This window comes from Camelus ferus, chromosome 5 (assembly GCF_009834535.1).
Source record: "Camelus ferus isolate YT-003-E chromosome 5, BCGSAC_Cfer_1.0, whole genome shotgun sequence".
Taxonomy (NCBI): domain Eukaryota; kingdom Metazoa; phylum Chordata; class Mammalia; order Artiodactyla; family Camelidae; genus Camelus; species Camelus ferus.
In genome coordinates this window covers 58528823-58549942 of record NC_045700.1, presented here as the reverse complement: position 1 = coordinate 58549942, position 21120 = coordinate 58528823, and the positions used below count along the sequence as shown (strand labels likewise).

The window sequence follows — 21120 nt, the reverse complement described above, 5'->3', positions numbered from 1 at the left end:
GGATTTGGTCTGCCATCTAGTGATTAAGAACTGAATTCTTACAACTAAATTTAAAAGCACATAAGTTTTATGAGGAGACAAATCTATGAGGTTATATGAGAAACACAGGACAACTGAGTTATTCTCAAACAAAACGTGGTCAGATAAAAATACATCTCTTCTCTCTAAGATACTGGTGCCAAGATGTTTGTGGTAATGACTTTGCAGTGGATTAGTTCAATTTGTTGGAACATTTGGTAAGGGTAAAAGAATTCTGTAGCTTGGAAGACAAAATTTTTGGAAGTTACAACACCATGGAGGATTATAAAATAATGATAATACTATTAGATATCTACGAGTCCTCTTCAACTGTAGGAAAGTTAAAGAAACATAAGTAGGGAAAATACAGGTGTCACACTATTTTGGTTTTGGAATTCTTTTTCAGATTTTACAAGAAATAATTTTTAAAGTTCCAGGACTTTGAAAAAGCTTAATGTCAGCTTGCATTAATTGTATGATTTTCAGAGGGAAATCTGGAGGTCAGTATTGAATTGCTCAGAATGTCACAAGAAAATTCCTTTTTAGTTTTTTTAAATAATATTATCATTCATGGAATAATTATGTCATGACAGCTTCACTGCAAATTGGCTGCAATTTTGCCTTCTATTTTACTTTTCTTTTTGTTTGAATAAACATTGATGTAGAAAACAGAAGGGACAGTCTAATCATAAGGTGTACAACTACCATGTACAAACCTGAGAACTGTCTAAGACACCCGGTGTTTTCTACCCACTGTTTCTTTGCACACGTCTTTCATTCAGACATGAACAATGAGAGTTCACTGAGTTTTTGTGCCTTCTGTGATGTGCATGGATTCTTGTGCGGGGGAGGGGAAAGCAGGGTTTGGCAGTGAATGCGGTTTTTCATCTCCTTGCCATTTAAAAGCATTCCAGCTAACTTTCCACATCATCTTAAATTTAATTATAAATTCTCATGGGGAAAAGGACCAGTGATGACTCAGAGTATAAAACTAACTTTTAACATTGTCATTTAAAGCAAAGTAATATAGTGGCCCACTTCTTTGCCCCTTGGATTGAGGTTATGCTGTCTTAAATTTTCAGGAAGAAACTGACCTTCTGTGAATTAACTGAGAGAATGTGTCTTTTTATTGGAACCCTGAAGGAGCCACGGAGAACAGGATAACTCACCTCTGAAGAGTCTCTCATAGATTTTAATGATATTTAATCGATAATATTATTACATGTCATCTTGTTTTTGTTTGTTTTCATATTCTCTACTACCACATGTCTAATTGTTCATCAGTGAAGTTGCGGTCTACTTCACAATGATAGCATATATTTTTGAGAATAGACTACATATACTTTCAGTATTTTGCACATGCAGTACTTGGCATATACCCACTTAACTCTCAGTAAATACATGGGAAAACTTCTGCCTCCCAGGGTGTGGGAAGGGAGAAGCAAGCTAATTGAACTTATGGTATATCTCATTTTCAGTCAGTGGTATTTAGTGCTTGTGACTGGATATTTCTTTCTCAATCATAAAACAAAGTTATTCTTTATTTACCTAATGAAATAGTTTGATGGACTATGGATGTACATCCATTTCTATATAGGTTGTGTTTGGTGGAAACATTCACCGTGGAACTACATTGTCTGAAAGTGATTTTTCACCTAAAAGTAGCACTGCTTATTTGATGTACAAGTGTCTTATTTTTTTCAAAATAGTCCTGCAGAAAAGCATATTAAAGCAGGGTATTTATTTTCTTCTTGGTTTAAAATACCTATAGTTACTAGATATACAGAGACAATATTGTCTTATTGATTAGCTGTATATTATGTGATAAACATCTTTTGATGAAGATGAAACCATTTATAAACTTCATGCTCTTCTTATGAATAGCATGGAATCCAGGATGTGGTGTCATGCTCTGAAAGCAATTTTCCATTTACCAAATATCTGTGATGAAAGACTATGTGAAGCAAAGTATTCCACAGAGAAGTGAGAGAAGGTTAACCAAGAAGAACTTTCCACAGTTAGTAAGATGGGTATTTGAACAGATGTCTTTATTCTAAACTGAAATCATTTTCATCTGTAGTTCTGTATTATCATGTGACTATATCTATTCTGATAAATATATAAGTATTTATAAATAGAAATAGAAATAACTTGATGTCATAAACTAATTGTGAATGCATTTTTTAATTTTTAGTTTTATTTTTGTAAAGTACAAAGTTAATGCTAGTGCAGTTAAATTAGTGAACCATAATTTAGATTCATTCATTTATTCATATCCATCCATTGAACAAGTATTTGTTGAATGTTGGCTCTATGCAAGGTGTGGTGGCAAGCTTTAGAAATACCATGATGAACAAGACACATTAATTCTTACCTTAATGTAATTTATTGTCTAGTGTTGAAAATAAGAAAATAAGCAAGTAAAAATAAGTAAATTAATACTAATTGTGACATTTTTTTGAAGGCAGTGATTTTTTTGCCTAGCTGTTTCATTTTAGAAACTGTTTAATTACCTTGCATATACACAAAATGAATAAATAGAATGGATGAATGAATTGAGTTTTTTAAAGAGTTCCGTGAAATGTATCAATTGGGTAAAGGAAGTCTGCTTTAACAGGATGGTCAGAGAAGAATTGTGGGGACAGGTGCCAATTAAGCAAACCGTAATAGTCAGCCTGAGATGAGGGAAGGAAAGGTAGTGCCAGGCAAATGGATCAAGTTGTACAAGGACTGGGAGGGAGGCCTTTGGGCTTTAAAAAGGAACTTTGATTTAAGTCATTGGAAAGCTCCTGAAGGAATTAAGCGAGGATTATATGATCCACTTCATGTTTTGAAATACTATAGTTTGTTTCTTAAGAATTACAAAGTTAAAGACGTAATGTGTGTTTATTTTATAGTAAATGTATAATAGACTTACTATTACCATTTGTGTAAACGTGTGTATATTCTTTTCCAACATATTTTGCATTAAATTTTCATCTAAACGTGAAAAAGCATTTGGCAGATATTATGTAATAGCTGACCAAATTGTTTTGGTCATGGCTTTCCTTAATTACTTTTGATGCAAAGATAATTAATGCATTGCCTGTATAAGCTTTGCATTTCCATTGCAGTTTAGAAAGCACCTTTAGTTTAGGATGTTTAATGGAAATCCACTCCATGAAATGGGTCACTGTTACTTCTTTTTAATCTTAATATTTAAAATTAATTTAAATTTTTCTTCATGGTACTTGAATACATACTGTCTTCTGTTGTTGTGAGATTTACTAATCAAAAGCTTCTAATCATTTGAAAGTCACAGAGTTTACCAAATGCTGAAATTATGTGTTCTCTTCAGAACCATTCTTTTTCCCTCCTTTTCAAATGATTTATTTTTATCCCTCAAACATAATCTTACCATGTTTGGCTATTTGTACCTTCAAAAATGATTTTGTAAGGCATTCCCTGATTAAGTACACTTACTTTGGATCACTTCTTTTTCTTCCTCTGTCACATTAGAATATAGGTATTATAATAATTTAATTATGAATTACATTCTCTGTCTTTAAATACCAAATGAAATAAGTTCTTCTGTGTTTTGCCTTGTTAGGTTACCGCTTAGCTGAGGTTTTCAGAACCCACAAGATGACTCACCTTCTTAAATATTTCCCAGATTCTGAAATTTCAAATTACTAACCTCCTTTTTTTTGTTCTTTTTCTTCTTATTCTAGAAGGATATGGTGAAGAAATAGCCTGCACTCAGAATGGTCAGATGTACTTAAACAGGGACATTTGGAAACCTGCTCCTTGCCAGATCTGTGTCTGTGACAATGGTGCCATTCTTTGTGACAAGATACAGTGCCAGGATGTGCTTGAATGTGCCGACCCCATAACTCCCCCTGGGGAATGCTGTCCTGTCTGCCCACATACAGCTGGAGGTGGCAATACCAATTTTGGTAAGAATGCTTAGGGCCAACTCAGAATTGGTCCAATGATTCATCTTTACAGTTGATGCTCTCAGAATTCAGCAACCCAGAAGAATAATTAAGCCACTGTTCAGTGGTCTTTGGGGTTAATAATTGCACTCACCCACTTTATCTAACAGTAATAAAAATAAAGTTATTTCCCATCTTAATAAAAACCAGGGGATTCTTGGCTGCATTTTGAGTGGTTATGTCTCATTTGAGAATTCCTTGTACCACTTAAGATGGTCATTTATTACCCTAGCCATGCTGAGTACCTAAAAGTTTAATGTTAATTTTACCTTGTTCACTAAAACACCTAAATGTAAACTTGTTTCTCTTATATGTAAATTTCTTACATATGTATTCAAATACATAGTCTATGATAAACACAGACACTTTTCCCTCCCTACAAAAGTTTTAAAAACCAGTAATCTATATCATTCTTCTCTCCAGGCAATCCACCAATTCTCTTGTCTTTCTTAGCCAACAGAATTTTCCAAAGGGATGTATTATTTTGCCTCTTATGAAAATATTGATCAAAAACAACTTCTGAATTTTACCTACTGGTGAAAGGGAAAGCTGTTTAAGTTAAATTATGATTCTAAAAAAAAATTATTGAAAATAAATATTTAGGAGATTCTCAATAACCATTTCTGCATAAAATAACATATTTATTCTTTTCTTTTTATAGGTAGAGGAAGAAAGGTAAGTTTTACTTTGCAAAGTTTCATTTTTGTAAATTTTTTTATTCTAAAGCTATCCATATAGGACTGTACTCTGAAGTGTGTGAAAGCCTTTTGTGGAGGATAGAGTACTTTACAAACATATATGTGAGCACAGTTTAGTTACTTTGATTATAGATCACAGATGCCTCTCTTTTATCCACTTTGTTAATTTTTGTTTATAGATGTTTCTTCCAGGGAGTTATGAATCCCTTAGGGATTAAGACTGTGTTGTTTTAACCTTTGTATTGCTTGAATTTATCACAGTGCTTAGTATATACCTCACACATATTAGAAGTGCAGCAAGTGTCTAATTGAAGAAAATAAAGGAGGAAGGGAGGGAGGGAAGGATGGAGAATATTAATTCTACTGCAGTGGAGTTGTGGCCCCTCTCTTGTTGATTGGGAAGTAAAGATTCAATGAAAAGAATTAATTGAATACTTCGCTAATCACACATCACCAACCTTCCTTTTCCCTTCTCCACAATCAAGGACCCCAAAATCTAATCCCAGAGACAAGCCTTACACTCAAGAGGGCAATATTGGAGTATAGCCATGACCTTGCTACAGCTGGCCAGTTTAGCTACCTGTCATCTGGATATGGTAATTCCATTCAGTGAAGAGAGTTCCATTCCCTTGGAAGTGCTCCCAGTTTTCTGGTTAAGTTGAAAACTATGGCATTTGCTTCAGTCTTATCTTATGGGATGGGCACAGGAATCAAGAATGGAAATGAGCAGTCATCCCAAACTTCATGGCAGATATTAGACAGATTACCAGCAAATCTAAATTCTTTGCCTTTGCATGGAATGAAACAGTCAACTGATAATCAGATAATGCAAGGCTGCACCCTCATGGTAGATGAAAGTGATGTTATCAAGGGGAGATCCTGGTCACCCTCACACTTTCTGGTTCAGAGGGCAATACCATAAACTTGTCTTATTTGAAATAAATATCAGTGAAGCTGTTTAGAGTTGAATATATGTCAAAGGAGAAGGACCACAAATGCCAGCTCACATTTAATTTACATCTGAAAGCTAGAAAAAAAATGGAAACTTAAAACTTTGAGGATAAGCCTCAAACATACTAAATAGATGTGTAGATAGGTGGGTAGATAGATAAACAATCTGTGAAATAAAAAAAGAACTGACAGACAGAACTGCCCTGATATAATCAATTTAATTTGGTTAGTAATCAGTCAATTTACTAAGGGACAACTCTCAAGCTACGTCATTTAGTTTACTGCTTTTTTCCAAAGGTGGTGGGGGACAGCGGGGAGAAGGACACACTCAAAGCAGCTGCCGATGCACCACCCCCTTGGTGTGTGCTACTGTCTGCATGGCTTCGCCACGTATATCACGCATCATCAGGAATATGAGAGCAGAGTAATATTACAGGAACACACTTTGTGTTTGATTTATACAATATTTATTTTTATTTATAATTTATTCATTCATTCGTGTTAACCCCAAATAATTACTGAGCCTTTGTTATAACCCTGTATGAGGCAAATGATACAGATGATGTGATGCTGGGAAAAATGTTGTGACTGCCTCTGTGGTAACGGCGTCCTATAAAAGTGATGAGGCATGTCCACATAGCAATAAGTGATGAGTAACAGATGAGAAGCAAAATTAAACTGTAATTCTTATCTGAATCTGAGTACTTGAATTTTATGTTTCCCAGTGGGTATGAAAATCAAATATAATAAAGCTATCATCCCACATAAATGATTATTCCCACATAAACTGATGTATTCAAAGTGCCTATGAACAAAAGAGACAAATATTTACATTTATGGCTTATTTCCAAAATAAGTATCATGGAATCATTAGATAAATTTATTATCAGAAACAGATAATGGAACATTTCATCACATATCATGTATTGTGGAACAATAGGTGAATTTTTCTAACTTGGAGGAAATAATTTCTCCTCCCTTTTTACTTGTTTTTGTAAGACTTACTCCAAAGAGGGACATTTTCTTCAGTATCATTCTCATAAAGTCCTTTATTTATTGGACACAGATTTATATACCCTTTCTGAACAATTCAAATTCTTTAATATTTCAGAGAAAGCTCTTAACAGCTCTTAAAAGGTTAATTTTTATTACTTTCATGTTAAAAACGGAGAGATCCGGTCCAAAAGTCAGCAGAGGTGGGGATGCAGGGATAAGCCTGTTCTACTTTGCTGCCCGTGAGTGTCGATCCTTTCTTCCTCTGGTCTTTCTGTAGGTGGTTTCCAGCCTCTTGTGTGCTACCTTGAAACAGCCTCCTGCTTCTGTAGAACCATTTCCAATACTTCTGAATTCTCAGTTTATTTCTGACTTCCTGAGTATTAGCTGCCTCAGCTTTAGAATCAGCAAGTACGATCAGGGTATTGCTCTGTCATTGAGTCCACCATTAATACTATCAAGATTGTAAAATAATTTTTAAGTGAAAACAAAGTCTAAGAGTAAAATACTGAGGCATTGATTAGGTGGACCACGCTTAGATACATGATGGAGAACGAATAATCCCAGAATGCTGACAGAGGTTATCTCCTGGGTATTGAGTATGATATTTAGTTTATCTCTGTTTCTCCTATTTTCAAAATTCCCTGTTATGAATTCATATTATTTTTACAGAAGAATGGTATATATGAAAGGAGAAATGAAATAAAATAGAAGTCATTACTCTTGCTTTTTCTATAGTTTGAATATACTCCTTAATGTTGTCATTCCCCGTAAATGCCTAGGAAAAAGCATTTTTTCATAGTACATTATTGGAAACTGATACATTAATTAATTTATTGAGCACTCTGTGTGCTCAACTGAGAATGTAAAGTAGGCATTTGGGGAGACCAAAATCTGTTGGAAGACAAATCCTGAAATAAATAGTACAAGTAAATATGTGATAAAATAGAGGTATATAAAGATACAATTCATCCAATATTATTTAAACTATATACTTGGCACCATGCTATGAGAATGCCATTTTTGATAATCTGAAGTTCTAAGATTCAAAAGAAACTCCATCTATATCTGATATGTTAGCTACATCTATTATAAGAGCAAATTAAAATGCTTGACTTTATTTCCTTTAAGTAAGTGTAGTTTCTTGTGTTATTTTTAATTTTTCTATTAAATTAATATTTTTTCTAGCTTTCTCTCCAATAGTTGAGAATTACCTGAGTAATATTATTATATCGTCTCTTTTCTTTCTTTTTTTTTTTTTTAAGATGACCACATACCTTTTGTTACTTCTTAGATTCTTCCACGAGTTTTAAAAAAAGGGTAGCAGGTGTTTCAGGAATGACATCTGATAAGTTACTAAAAACTAGGTGCTATTTAATGTGAGTGTGAAAATTCAAATATATCCACATTTCTGGATTTCCCTCTGTGTTTTCAGTCTTTGGGTAGGTTTTCCTATGGTGCTTTGACTTTACATTTTTTCATCACAAGCATTTCTTGATCTGGTCGACTCTCTGGGTTTGATTGCTTTAAAAACTGAAGGGGAACGACTACACATTTCACACATTTCTTTTCTGTTTCATGCCTCTCAGATAAGTAGTCTTTTTTCATGAATAATGTCTGACTAAGTATTCTAAAGATTGATTGTTAACTTTGTTCTCACTTTATATTTTTACATTTCTTACATAGAAATTTCCAGTGTTTACATGGAATATTCTAATATGACATGTTAATGCTCAACAAGTAATGATGTTTTGCTAATTGAATTTTTTTTTGTTTCATAGGGACAAAAAGGAGAACCAGGACTAGTGCCTGTAGTAAGTATATATATATTGTTTTCAGATATCTTTGGTAAACTTCGTTATACCGTTGTTGTGTATTATTGCTTATATACATACTCTCAAAAAAAGGGGAAATTAGTTACCTCATAACCAAATTTTTGGTATAAAACAAACAAACCACAATATATCAATTCTTTATTTAATACAGTATTTCATGCTTATTTTTCACAATATTCCTGACTTTAATTGTCCCATGACTGAAAGTATAAATCAGGGTTTTACAAAATTAAATATACTGTATGTGGATATAAAGATATAGTTAAGAGGTATATTATTATAGTATAAATAGCCATGTAATCCAGATAGAAAGGCATGATTTAATATGACATACTTCTGGAAATATATTCTGCCATTATGCTGATTCAGATTCCACATTGTATAAGAGTTAAGAGTTATTTAGACTTGTGGATAATCAAAAAGTATATGATTAAATGGGATGAGAGTTCTTCAACCACCACTCTCCTAGATTTTAAAGGAGTCATCATTCTGTCAAGACTAAAGTACACGTGTGTTGATTTTTGGCAATATTTGCATTTTTGCTTGGCCTTTAAATTAGCTTGTTTTTAACAAAGATTACCTAAAAGATAAGTTATTCATATTGTTTTATTTCATTAAAAACACTTACTATGTCTTAGGTGTTGTTTTAAGCATTTTCCAAATAGTTGTTTGTCTTCACAGCTCTGAGAGAGAGGTAATTTCATAATCATTATCACCACTTTATAGAAGAGAAACCTCAAGCATAGAGAGGATAATGAATTAGTCCAAAGTTGTACAACTGCTAAGGGATAGAGTTAGGACTTGAACCCAGGCCTCCTGGCTTCAGAATTGGTGCTCTTGATCACTATACCAGTACAGTCTTCTATATTAGAGTTTAAATTAGATAATGTCTTAGCTTTATAGGCAAGGAGGAGATGGGCATCAATTGTCAGCATCCATTTGTTCTAAAAAAATTCACTGGGACATTTGTTGTTATTCTTATCTGTTTGACTATTGAGTTTTCTAAAACTCTTTAGAAACTTCCATCTTTACAGATTATCTTGTTTATTGTTTAGGTAACAGGAATACGTGGACGTCCAGGACCGGCAGTAAGTAGTTTCCTCCAATATTCTTGGTACTGCTTAAGTTCTTTGAGATATCGAAAACCTTTACAGATATTATATCTATGAAAAGACAATAGAATATAGAACAATGATGCTTGGTTTCTTGAAACATTTTGTTTTGAAGCTTCAAATTCACGCATTCCTTTGCAGCAATGAGTGAAATTGGTGAACCCTATTTAGATTAACTTCACTCATTGAAATTAGGGCTTACTAGTCTGTTGTTTGACAGTGATTAAGGGTAGACTACTTACTGCTACTACTAAAGAAACAAATTATTAATTTCATCTGTTAATAAAATTAAATCATATGTTGCAGTAGAATTCAAGAAATTGTACATCAAAATAGCATATTTCTGTTTTAACATTAAAAAAAAACTACTGATTTCAGGTTTGGATTAGCAGTAGTATTCACAGATAACTATAGATGGGTAACACGCACACCCACATGCACATACACAACTCCTGTAAACTTTAAAGTACATTAAATCAACATAAGTAAAATACTAATACACTGTAACAGACCTGCTCCAGTCCTTCTGAACCTTTTGCTTTTCAACAATACTCTGTGTTGGATTGACTAAATGATGCACAACCTACTTTTCATGACTCAACTGAAACTCTCTTTTGAAAAGAAATAAAATTCTCCTGGCAACTGCCATTTTCCAGAAAAAAAAGTTAGTTTAAGATATGAGCACAAAATGCCACTTTTGAAATACAATAATCATTTGTTATTTTAAGGGAGAAATAACTGCAATTACCATTTGGAAAATTCTCAGTGGGTTTTAAATATACAGTGGAGATGATGCAACATTCTAAATCAAGTTCAAAAAAAGATGCTGGATACTGAAGGTACATAAAGCAGTAGTGAAATAAGAGGCTTTTCTTTCCATTGCTTTCATAAGCAACTTGAATAGTGATGAAGAGTTTGGGCTAGCATGTACCATTATGGATTCATACATTCCCCCAGAAAACTTGAAAATTTGGAGTTTGTACAACTATGTAGTTCTCAAAATCCAAGTTGTAAATTTTTATGTCTGAAACAAGACAGCAAAAACAGTGCTTACAAACTTACAGTTACTTGTTCAAACTAATATATACAGCTCATTGGGCTCCACGTTGTTGCAATGTTATACTTCTTCACAAGCCTTAAAGCTTCAGTGCTAAAATAAACAGCCTTACCATGCACACAGAGCTTTTATATATTCATGGCTTTATTTCCTATAGTCTTCAACTGAAATAAACTGAAAAAGAAGGGTGATACTCCTGTTTTCCGATTTTCTTATATCAAGTAAACCTTTAAAACAAACATATCTGAAGTATACAGTTTTGCAAGCATAACTATCATTTTCTGTTTTAGGGACCTCCAGGATCACAAGGACCGAGAGGAGAGAGAGGCCCGAAAGGAAAACCTGTAAGTTGGCAGTGGAGTTCCCTTGTACTGCGTACCGAGTGAGCCTGTCTCCACCACGTTCCCCAGACGCAGCACAGAGCCATTGGCACCAGTCCTTTCCCACTTCGATTAAACATGACATCAAATTCATGTCATGAAGTGCTTGAGCACTGATCCTGATTCAGAGTAAAGCATCACATGCTAAGACTTACCTATTATCTTTTTAGATAACACAGATGATATTTCTTTGTCCTTTTAAGAGGTGAAATTAAAATAAAGTAGAATCTAAGGAAGCATAATGAGTACCTCATGTTGTTTCCAGAAGTTGTAACTCATGAGTAAACAATGCCAAGAATGTGTTGTTGAGATAAAACACCCAAGTTCTGTGATCTGTGGTTGCTACAGGAATAACTAAATTGGATAAAGGAAAAAATTATTGGAGGACGAAATTTGCTTTCAAGTGGTTGTATAGTGAATTTATTTCCCAAGTAACACTGCCTTTTTCACTGACCAGCTGCTGCAGTGAAATAATCAAAGGAATAATTTTAAACACCAACAAATTCATTATCAAAGGCAACACCTTTAAATTTAAAAAATCAACTCTGTATTCTTGAGATAAGATGTGAGGTTATTATGTATGCCAAATGTTTCCTCTTATTGCCAAGTCCTGTATAGCAATTATTTCCTTTTTTTAATCTCACCCTCAAAAACTAATGTCTTTTATATACTAAATACCTAGATTAATTTGCATATAGCTTTCATTATCCCATATTTTGATCAGAAAGATTTATGCTGTTTCATTCTGTCTAATGATTGCTACTAAGATTGAACTCTTTATGGATTTTTAACCTTCCAAATATGTATTTATCCATATCTAAATGGGAAAAACAGATGAGCAAGGAGGCAACAAACAACCTTAAATATATAAGTAAGGAAAAAACATAATTTAGATCATGTCACTTGGAACTCTTGCTGTTGGTTTCAACTTTGATGCATACTATTTTTTGCTTTCACACATTTCACCAAGTATAGCTTGTTGCCAGTGCTTTTTCCAAACTGTACACGGAGTTATGGAAAGTATTTTCAGGCATGCAGGTAAATGACAGTGGCCCCAAGGAAGTAGGGCATAGCCACCTAGGCGGGCAGCAAAGGTGTTCCAATTACCTCATGTCCCATTCTTCACTGCTGTTCTGCTCAGCTGCCTCCCAGTGCTGGTGGCTTAAACACTATTGGTAGCTCTTCAGATGTCTGTCCAGGGTCTAGAATGTCAGAGATAGATGGATGATGACTTCACTTGGGTGGAGGGTATGTGGTCATGCAGAACAAATACTGTGTGTCTATGCCCAGAATATTTGGTAAAACTGAGTCCTAAGTCCAGGTGGAAATTGCTCTGGAAATAGTGCTTGGACTTCCAGAATTTCTTGTTAGAATTCAGCGAATCTACTCCTCTCCTCTTACTCTTCCCTTCCCTTCCTTTCTCTCTCCTCTCTCCTCTCCTCTTCTCTCCTCCCCTACCGTCTGCACCCCTACCCTTCCCATCTCTCTCCTCTCCTCTCCTTTGTTCTCTTCTCAACTTAGTATGTGATATGCTTCATTTCCTAACTTGGTTAGGCCTGAGACAATCAGTGTGAAGTGTGTGTGTGTGTGTGTGTGTGTGTGTGTGTGTGTGTGTGAAAAAGAGTGAGGAGTAGTTATTTGTTTGGAATTGAGCAAGACAGTCCTGGCAGATACCCAAGTAGGAAATCTGTTCATCTCTTAATCCTGATAAGCAGTGATGTGATGGTAAGTATTTAATAACTGACTTGTTAAAAAAAAAAAAAAAAAAAAGCCTGTAGCTTTTGCTTATTTCCCTCGTGTAAATACTCCCACCACCATGGCTGTTTTCAAGATACTGGCACGATGTCATAAAACACTGACAGGTAGACTATTATGCCTCAGGTCCCAAGACTTGCAGGAGATGCTTACCTGGACAAAAGCTGTGGCTGGCACAATATAGGATGATACTGCAATCATAAATGCCATTTTCTCCCTTTACTTCCATTACCATCAAACACTACAGAAAGCTCACAGAGTAGACCACAATTTCTCAACCTTAACACCACTGATATTTGGGGCCAGATAATTCCTTATGGATTGTAGGATGTTTGTAGCATTCCTGATTTCTACCCAGTAGATGCTAGTAGCAGCATCTGCCCCCTCTTCATCCAATTGTGACAAATAAAAATGTCCCTTGATTTTGCTGAATTGTCCCTTGGCAGTGGGGGAGGAGGGGGCATATTGCATAAGACTGAGAACTGCTGCTATAGAGATACCCTCATGAAGCCCTCACTACTAGCCAATGAGCATCATGACTGTCTCTCATCACATCCTTAGTTTTAAGTGTATTGCTCTGGTAATTTCAGAGTGACAGACTAGCAACCTGTCAGGAGATGGTCAGGCAATGGTGTGCTGAGTTCTAATTGCACATGACACTTAACCTCTCTAGGTCTGTTTCCTCATCTGTAAAATGGGAATATACCAGATATACCAGTTCTTACCAAATCTAACTTTTCATAATGTGTGTGTGTGTGTGATATTACTAACCATCAGTGAATAAAGTTCTTGACAGTTTGGGGGTTATTATTATTCCTTTCTGCTTGTGAATGTTTAAAGGTCGCCACCTAGTGGCAATCTACAAGTACTTTTTATTGTAGATTGCTGCCTGAGATCCTGGAGTATCCTGGGGCATGGAAGGGAATGATAATAAATAGAACACTTATGTTAATATAAAATTTAGGTGATTCAGCTCACTTGGAAATATGAAAAATATATTTTAATTTATTCTAAAGTTATAATTTTTGTTTAAAATATTTATCAGCAAAAACGTGCATGTATTATAATATTTTTCTTATTTTCACTTGTAATCTTGCTTATTATGTTCATTTAATTTTGGATAATTTTCACAAGTTTTTATTAATTTTAATCTCAATTTGTATAAAAGTAAATCATGTAGGCTATTTAGAGGAGATACCATGGAGGTACAGACTGCATCAGGAAGTTGATGAAAAAGTGGGCACTTGAAACATGATTATTAATCATAGAAGGCTGGAGAAAGGACATGAGCTTTTGAGGATTAATATTACCCAAACTTCTCTCTGTTCCCACTGACACTAAATGTAGGTTTTTGGTTTTGTTTTTGGAAGTCTCTTTGAGAGCAGAGAGAATATTTTAGCTCATTTTTTGTATTAAAAATATCTGGTTATCAATTAGCAATTTCACACTTTAAAAACACATTAAGAGTTTTCCACACAAGGCTTTGTGAGTAGGTCAGACTACTGCGTTTCCTAGGCCACTCTTTGACTTCGTTGAAGCTTCTTTGACTATTACACTCACTTAGCGTATTTTTCTTGATCCCTGCTTCTAATTAGTAAAATTATGTTGAGTTTTGAATTCTCTGGTCCTTTCTTTCCTTTTAAAGTCTGTTAAGAACCTCCAGGGCTAAAAAGCCAGAAAGTACTTAACAAGACTTGTGGGAATGATGAGGTTAGGGGACGGAGCATTTCCAGGACCGGGGACGTGGCTGTTCCCCAAGCCGCCTTCAGAATGTGGGTTAGGAGGAGGGTGGAGTTTGGCAGCCACAGCTCATTGCTCACTTCCCTGAGAACTAGACTTGACTGAGTCCCTACGCCTTTCCCTCTGCGTCTCATTGGTCTAGTCTACCTTTGGGAGTGGTAAGGAAAATAAGGGTGCCAGACTTGAAGTACTAGAGAAGAGGACTGAAATGTGAAAATGCAATAAGCATATACCAGGTGTCTACTCTGAGCCAGGGACTATGTGAAGCATTAAAAAATTAGCAAGATGAAAAAAAGAACCCAATCAAGGATCCTTCACATTTTTTTTTTTTAAAGTGGGAGGTTAAGCAGGCACATACATAGTTAATCTAAGCCAGACAAGTGAATTTAAAAATTGTTGATCAAATACCCTTGAACAGCAAAACTCAACCAAATAAGGAAGCTTATTCTAGAATACTGATGAACAGAATATAATCTTATAATTATTACAAGAAGGCTGATTACCGAGGATTTAACACATCAAGAATAACATTCTTACCCACAGTATACCATGTCCCAGTGGTGGGGGCTGTGACCAGTACTGAAATCCACGGTGTTGGCAGAGCTGATTAAATTACTGTTGGTGGCTGGACTGCTATTTTTTTAAGATTTACTTTTTAAAGGGAAGTTTTAGGTTCACATCAAAATTAAGAGTAAAATATAGAGTTCTCATATACCCTCTACCCCTGTACATGCATAGCCTTCCCCATTATCAACATCCTCCATCAGAGTCCATAGCTTACCTTAGGGTTCCCTTCCCTCTTGGGGTTGTACATTCTATGGGTTTGAGCAAGTGTATAATGACCTGTATCTACTATTTTACCATGAGGGTATTTTCACTGCCCTAAAAATCTTCTGTGCTCTGTCTATTCATCCCCACCCCAACCTGAACCTCTGGCAACCATCAATCTTTTTACTGTCTTGATAGTTTTGCCTTTATCAGAATGTCATAGAGTTGGAATCATAGATTATGGCTATTCATTTTTAAAATAATGAACACTTAGTCTCCATCAAGAAGTCTGTGCTTTTTCTTTCTTCTAAGTACATATTTGGCAGTGGGTGCTAATTTTTACTGGCTTATTTTTCCAGGGTCCTCGTGGTCCTCAGGGAATCGATGGAGAACCAGGTGTTCCTGGTCAGCCGGGTCCCCCAGGACCTCCTGGACATCCATCTCACCCAGGACCCGATGGCATGAGCAGGGTGAGTTGTGTGCATTGTTCAATGTCATATTTAGATAAAATGTTAAGTTTTTGATTGATTGTTATGATTTTAAATTGTGTTAGTTCAGATGTTGACCCTTGACTGTAAGAGCAGCTATGTGAATGCAATGCTGCTATGAATAACAATAAAACTAAGAAATCCACAGAAAATTGTTGGAAAAGTCAAAGTTAGCATTTTTTAAAAAGTGTTGCTTCAAATTATTTGTATTTCTCGATGTCAATTCTGGATGCTGGAATTTTGTTCTTTCTGTTGATTCTAAAGGACCACTAACATTTGTTTCTACTATGAATTGAAAAGAGAAATATGTCTTTATCCTTCTCTGTCCTCTAGGCTCAGAATGCTAACAAAATCCGTGTCTTGTCCTCCACACCAGCGGAGGATGACACATCCATGATGATGTATATGAAAGGGCCACTGAGTTGACATTTAAAATGCTCTCTGTTTATTCCCTGAAAATTAGTTTCCTGCCAGAAGTAAAATAAAACAAAATGTCTTTCTCTACCTGCCTCTTTGAATTGTTAGTGGCAGACGTAGGGGATTTATGAGTAGATTGTATCCACGACAAGGGAACATGTGGAATCCTGAAATAGGATTTTTGTTTTACAGCTTATACATTTGATTTTCAACTGATTGTAGAAGGAATTGCCAATTTATTTTTAAAACAACACACATACTCTTTACCCACTAAAATCTGGAAATTAATAGAACATTTGGAATGTATATGGACAATTTTGGTCAGTTGGGTTACCAGAGTTTTTTAGATGTGAAAGAGAATATGTAAAACCTTTTGCCAATTTTAGAACATTCAGGGATTCATTAGAAGACTGTAAAATTTTAACCAACTTCAATAGATGCAGTTTAAAGTTTACTGGCCATGAACAAAGAAAGAAGAATACCATTTAAGTAAAAATCGTCTGAAGTGGAATCTGGAATCTTTGGGACAAATGTTTAAAGGCACTTTTAGGTTTTGTTCAGATGTTTGGCATGCTCTAACCATGGCAGGAAATCAGATAAAGAAATTTGAACCTGAAATCGATTAGACTGGCTAAATACTTATCAGGATAATCCATGCTTTTGTCAAGTATCAGACATTTGGCCCGTTTGCAGCAGTTACCCTGAAAACAGCAACAGTAATAAAATACCCTGAGGAATATTGTTCAATCAAAAACACACACAATGAAAACCGTCTTGAATCTTTTTCCTTGCTTTAAAGTCAAAAGTTTAAAATGATTCTCAGAAGAGCCATTCTTTAGGAATCCCAGAGAATGTCCGTTTCTCAATTTAAAAAATATGTTGAGATAGGTCTTTTCCTGGGGAAATAATGTCAACACATTGCTTTTACAGCCGTTTTCAGCTCAGATGGCTGGGTTGGATGAAAAATCTGGACTTGGGAGTCAAATAGGATTAATGCCTGGCTCTGTGGTAAGTGCAAGTTTTACTGATAATCAAAGTACTTGTGGAAAAACCATGATGCAGAGAGGTTTGAGCTGGCTAATTAAGACATAATATGTGTCTTCTGAAACATATCCATCCATCCCTTCATTCATTCAATTTATTTATCAAACTCTGCTGTGTAACACTTAAAAAACCCAACAGTGTTCCATTTGTAACTATACAAAGTATTTGTCTGCATCAATAAAGAGATGTCTGTGTATATTTCACTTAATATTTAAAGAAAATAAAGAATTTTAAAACCACCACAACAAAAGCTGTACTTTTTAAACATAAATTTTAAAAAAAAACCTGTTTTATGGTAGTGTCAAAAGTTATTTGACAAAGTTTTGAAATGAGAGGTTTTGCCACTTTAATTTTTATTATTTCCTACTTATCTTAATACTCTGGCTGCCTGTGCCAACAACTCTAAGATTTATTCACTTGGCCATTCCCATCCTCTTTTGAATTTCTTCAACAGCCAGAAAGATTCCCATTTTCTCTGGGCAAGTACCTTAACCTGGGTATTTGGAGCAATGCAATTTCATTGAATGAATGAACTTTTCAAACCAATTCTCCCATGCTTTTTCACTCATAACATAATTCAGAGGCAACCCAGATTAATGGAATTTCAGACAATAAGGAGTGTAAAGTCAGACTGCATAGATAAACACCCCTTCTACCCATCCCTGGGGCCAGCATTTCAAGCAACTTAAACATTGCTTGTATGTATGTTAAGTCATTAGCAGTTTGATCTCATTCAGTGATTATCTTGGGATATTTTTCTAAAATAAGAGTTTTAAAACCATTTGAAGTTCAAATTACATATGTGTTTATTTTTTAAATAACGCTTTTATTTTCTTACTAGCTAAAAATCTGATTGATCCAAAACAAAAATTTAAGATTTTGCTGTAAGAACAAACTAGATTTTGATTTAATTGCTTTCACTTTTTAAAAGGTGACATTTAAAAAATTACATAGACATTTATTAACAATTTATTAAATTGCATTTTCCTTTTCTTCCCTTGTTATGCCTCAGTTGTAATCATTTCATGTGCAAATAGGGAAAGCCTGTGTGGATACTTTAAATGTATGTATGAAAGAAAGAAGGAACCCAGAAAACTCAGTGCCCCAGATCATTTTAAACTTGCATTTAAAAAATCTCATCATTATTGTTGATATTTTCATAAGCCTTTCGTTCAACTTGCTCATTTAAGTTACAAGAGTTATCTACTGTGAGGCTCAAGAATTAAATAGACGATTTGATAATGACTCTATGCCTGCCAAGAATTTTCTTTGTCGAATGTTCTGCTGCAACAGAACCACCCTTAAGCATGCAAGTGTTCTCATCCCAAAGACATTGGGTGTGTACAGACATGCTCTTTATTTCCTTTTATGACATTGAGGGTGTGTATAAAATCATCCCAAATGCTGTCCAGACTTTAATCTTTTTGAACCTAGCTGTATTCCAGATGAGTACAGGAGAACGTCATCACCCTCCCCTGTCAAAGCTTCACTTCTCTAGATTCGAAAGCTGAGTCGACATTTTTGAAATTGTCATGAACACTATGCAACTTTTCTTCTCATTTGTTTTTAAGGGTCCTGTTGGCCCAAGGGGGCCTCAAGGTTTACAAGGACAGCAGGTAAGTCTTTTTTATAGTTAAATGATATACTGTAGCAAAAAAGAAAAATATATAATTACGATCTCTGTGTCATTACTGCTTTTGACTGGCCTTTAAATTGTGTATTGTAATGCTCACTTTGAGTGGGCTGTATTCAATTAATTTTCACTCACTTAGAAATACATGCAAGTCTATTTTTCAAAGATTCTTCGTGGTGCCAAAGTTTTAGCATCTGGTGATTGACCTCCAATGTAAAGAATTTTTATGTGCCTGTGCTTCTGAAGTAACAGATCATTATCTCATGCCATGATGAAAATTCTCATAATTAGTTACATGCCAACTCTGAGGCTATGAAATGAGCTCATAGAAGAACATTGCCAAGTGGAATTATTAGCAATAACAGGCAAGATGATCACTCCGTGGAATCTTTAGAAAGAATATAATACTGTACTTTACTTCTGTAGCCTATCAAATGCCAATAAAATCGTGCTGTAATGCTATTTTAATTTTTTGTAGCGATTTGACAGGCAGTAGGAAGTCATTTTTCAAAAAAGGGGAAGAAGATAATTCTTAGCTCAAAGATAAAGATACCATATTTTCACTGTCTTTTGTGGAGTTTTACTTCAAGCTACTTTCTATCACTGCCACCGTGATTAGGAAGTGTGGTTGTTGATGAAGATGATGATCACGATGGCAGTGATAACTACTGTTGTGGGACGCTCACTCTGTGCCAGCACTATTCTGTCCTCAGCGTGTGTTAGTTATCTCAAGAGCTATAGTTGCCTAATGAAGTAGACACCATATCATTCTCATTGCACAGATTAGGAAGTGAGGTATAAAGAGATTCTGTGACTCACCCAAAGTCACACAGCTGGAGTGTGGTAAAGCCAGCATTTTGAACAATTGGACTAAACTGCAGAGAATATAGGATTTTGTATTGCATTTTTCTTTCTTTCTTTCTTTCTTTTTAAATACAATATGTATTCTCAATTTTAGGGTGGTGTTGGCCCTGCAGGACCTCCTGGTGAACCTGGTGAACCTGGACCAATGGTAAATGTCAAGTAAGCATGAAGACCCAGTTAAATACGGGTCCACCATTATAATGATGTCTTGAGTTATTTATTATACCGGCTCTTTCCTAATGTGGCAAGAAATTCCAGTCTAGTTCAGGAACCCTATGTTGTGAACTTTGCTTAAGCGCTATGTTTCTTATGGCAGAGAATTGACATAGAGGCTCCGGAAGAGATCAGCAGAAAGTGCTGAGCTATTTGCATTTGTGAAATTAAAACTCTTTTCCTGTCGAGCACATAATCTGAAGGATACAACATAAAATTCAGAATATTAATCAAGTTATTTTCTCTGATAGTTTTTCATTTATCTCAACAATATTTTGGATTGTGTCATTGATAGGTACGAGTAAGTGTAAGTAAATATTCTTTTTTTCCTTTTGTTTTGTTTCATTTTGCTATTAGGGTCCAAGTTGGTGCCCGTGGACCAGAGGGCCCTCCTGGAAAACCTGGTGAAGATGTAAGCTGCCTTTCTTCATTTTGCTTTGAAATTTTTAAAGTGGCTAAGAAGGAGCTACAGTGTTAACATGAATATTACTCATGGGTTTCCATTTCACTTCCCCCAAGTTTAAATCATTAAAATCAGCCAAAACTGGAGAACTCAGAATGGAATTTTACAAAATCTCAAAGTGCTCTTAATTTTGATGGTATTAGATTATTAGGTTCTGCCTCTTTGCCTGCATTCTTCAGGTTTTCCATTGTGATTTCTCCATGAGATACCAGAATGGTTGCCACAGCAGCTACAACCTTTGCTGGTAGAACCTTTGATGCGATCATAAGGAGAAATACATCGCTCTGATTGCAATACATCATTATGAGAGGTTCATTAAATGACTTTTTAAAATGTGGTAGCAGAATAGTGTCAGTCTTGTTCTCCAATGCTCAAAAAGTCATTTCTTCAATTGAATTTTTAATTAAACTTAAGACTCACCTTCCGATTGTAACATTAAGAACATGCGATCAAAGAACAGGGTGATCAAAGAACAGCAGATTGGCTTTTCTGGATTGTTTTCTTAGTTGTACCAAAGTTGAAGATAACAACATGGGTAGGCCATCAATTTTTGTGTGATATTAAACCAGGAAAACACTTCTTTTTGTGTGTCATCAGATTTATTTAAGTGGGTTACAATGAATTTGGCCATAAAGAAAATATCTCTGGTAGTTCTTAATTGTATTTTTATCACAAGAGAGAAATGGTAAATATGACTTTAAGAAACACTTTAATTTA

At 35.1% G+C, this 21120-nt stretch overlaps 1 protein-coding gene across 1 annotated transcript in view; it reads left to right on the top strand.

Moving 5' to 3' along the window:
- The window catches only part of COL5A2 (collagen type V alpha 2 chain), a 127898-nt gene that overhangs the window by 59562 nt on the left and 47216 nt on the right, over positions 1–21120 (top strand). The window contains 10 exon segments of the mRNA XM_032479901.1: positions 3729–3953; positions 4654–4667; positions 8416–8448; positions 9525–9557; positions 10929–10982; positions 15641–15751; positions 17117–17194; positions 18802–18846; positions 19822–19903; positions 20306–20352. Coding sequence (XP_032335792.1) covers positions 3729–3953; positions 4654–4667; positions 8416–8448; positions 9525–9557; positions 10929–10982; positions 15641–15751; positions 17117–17194; positions 18802–18846; positions 19822–19903; positions 20306–20352 — 722 coding nt within the window.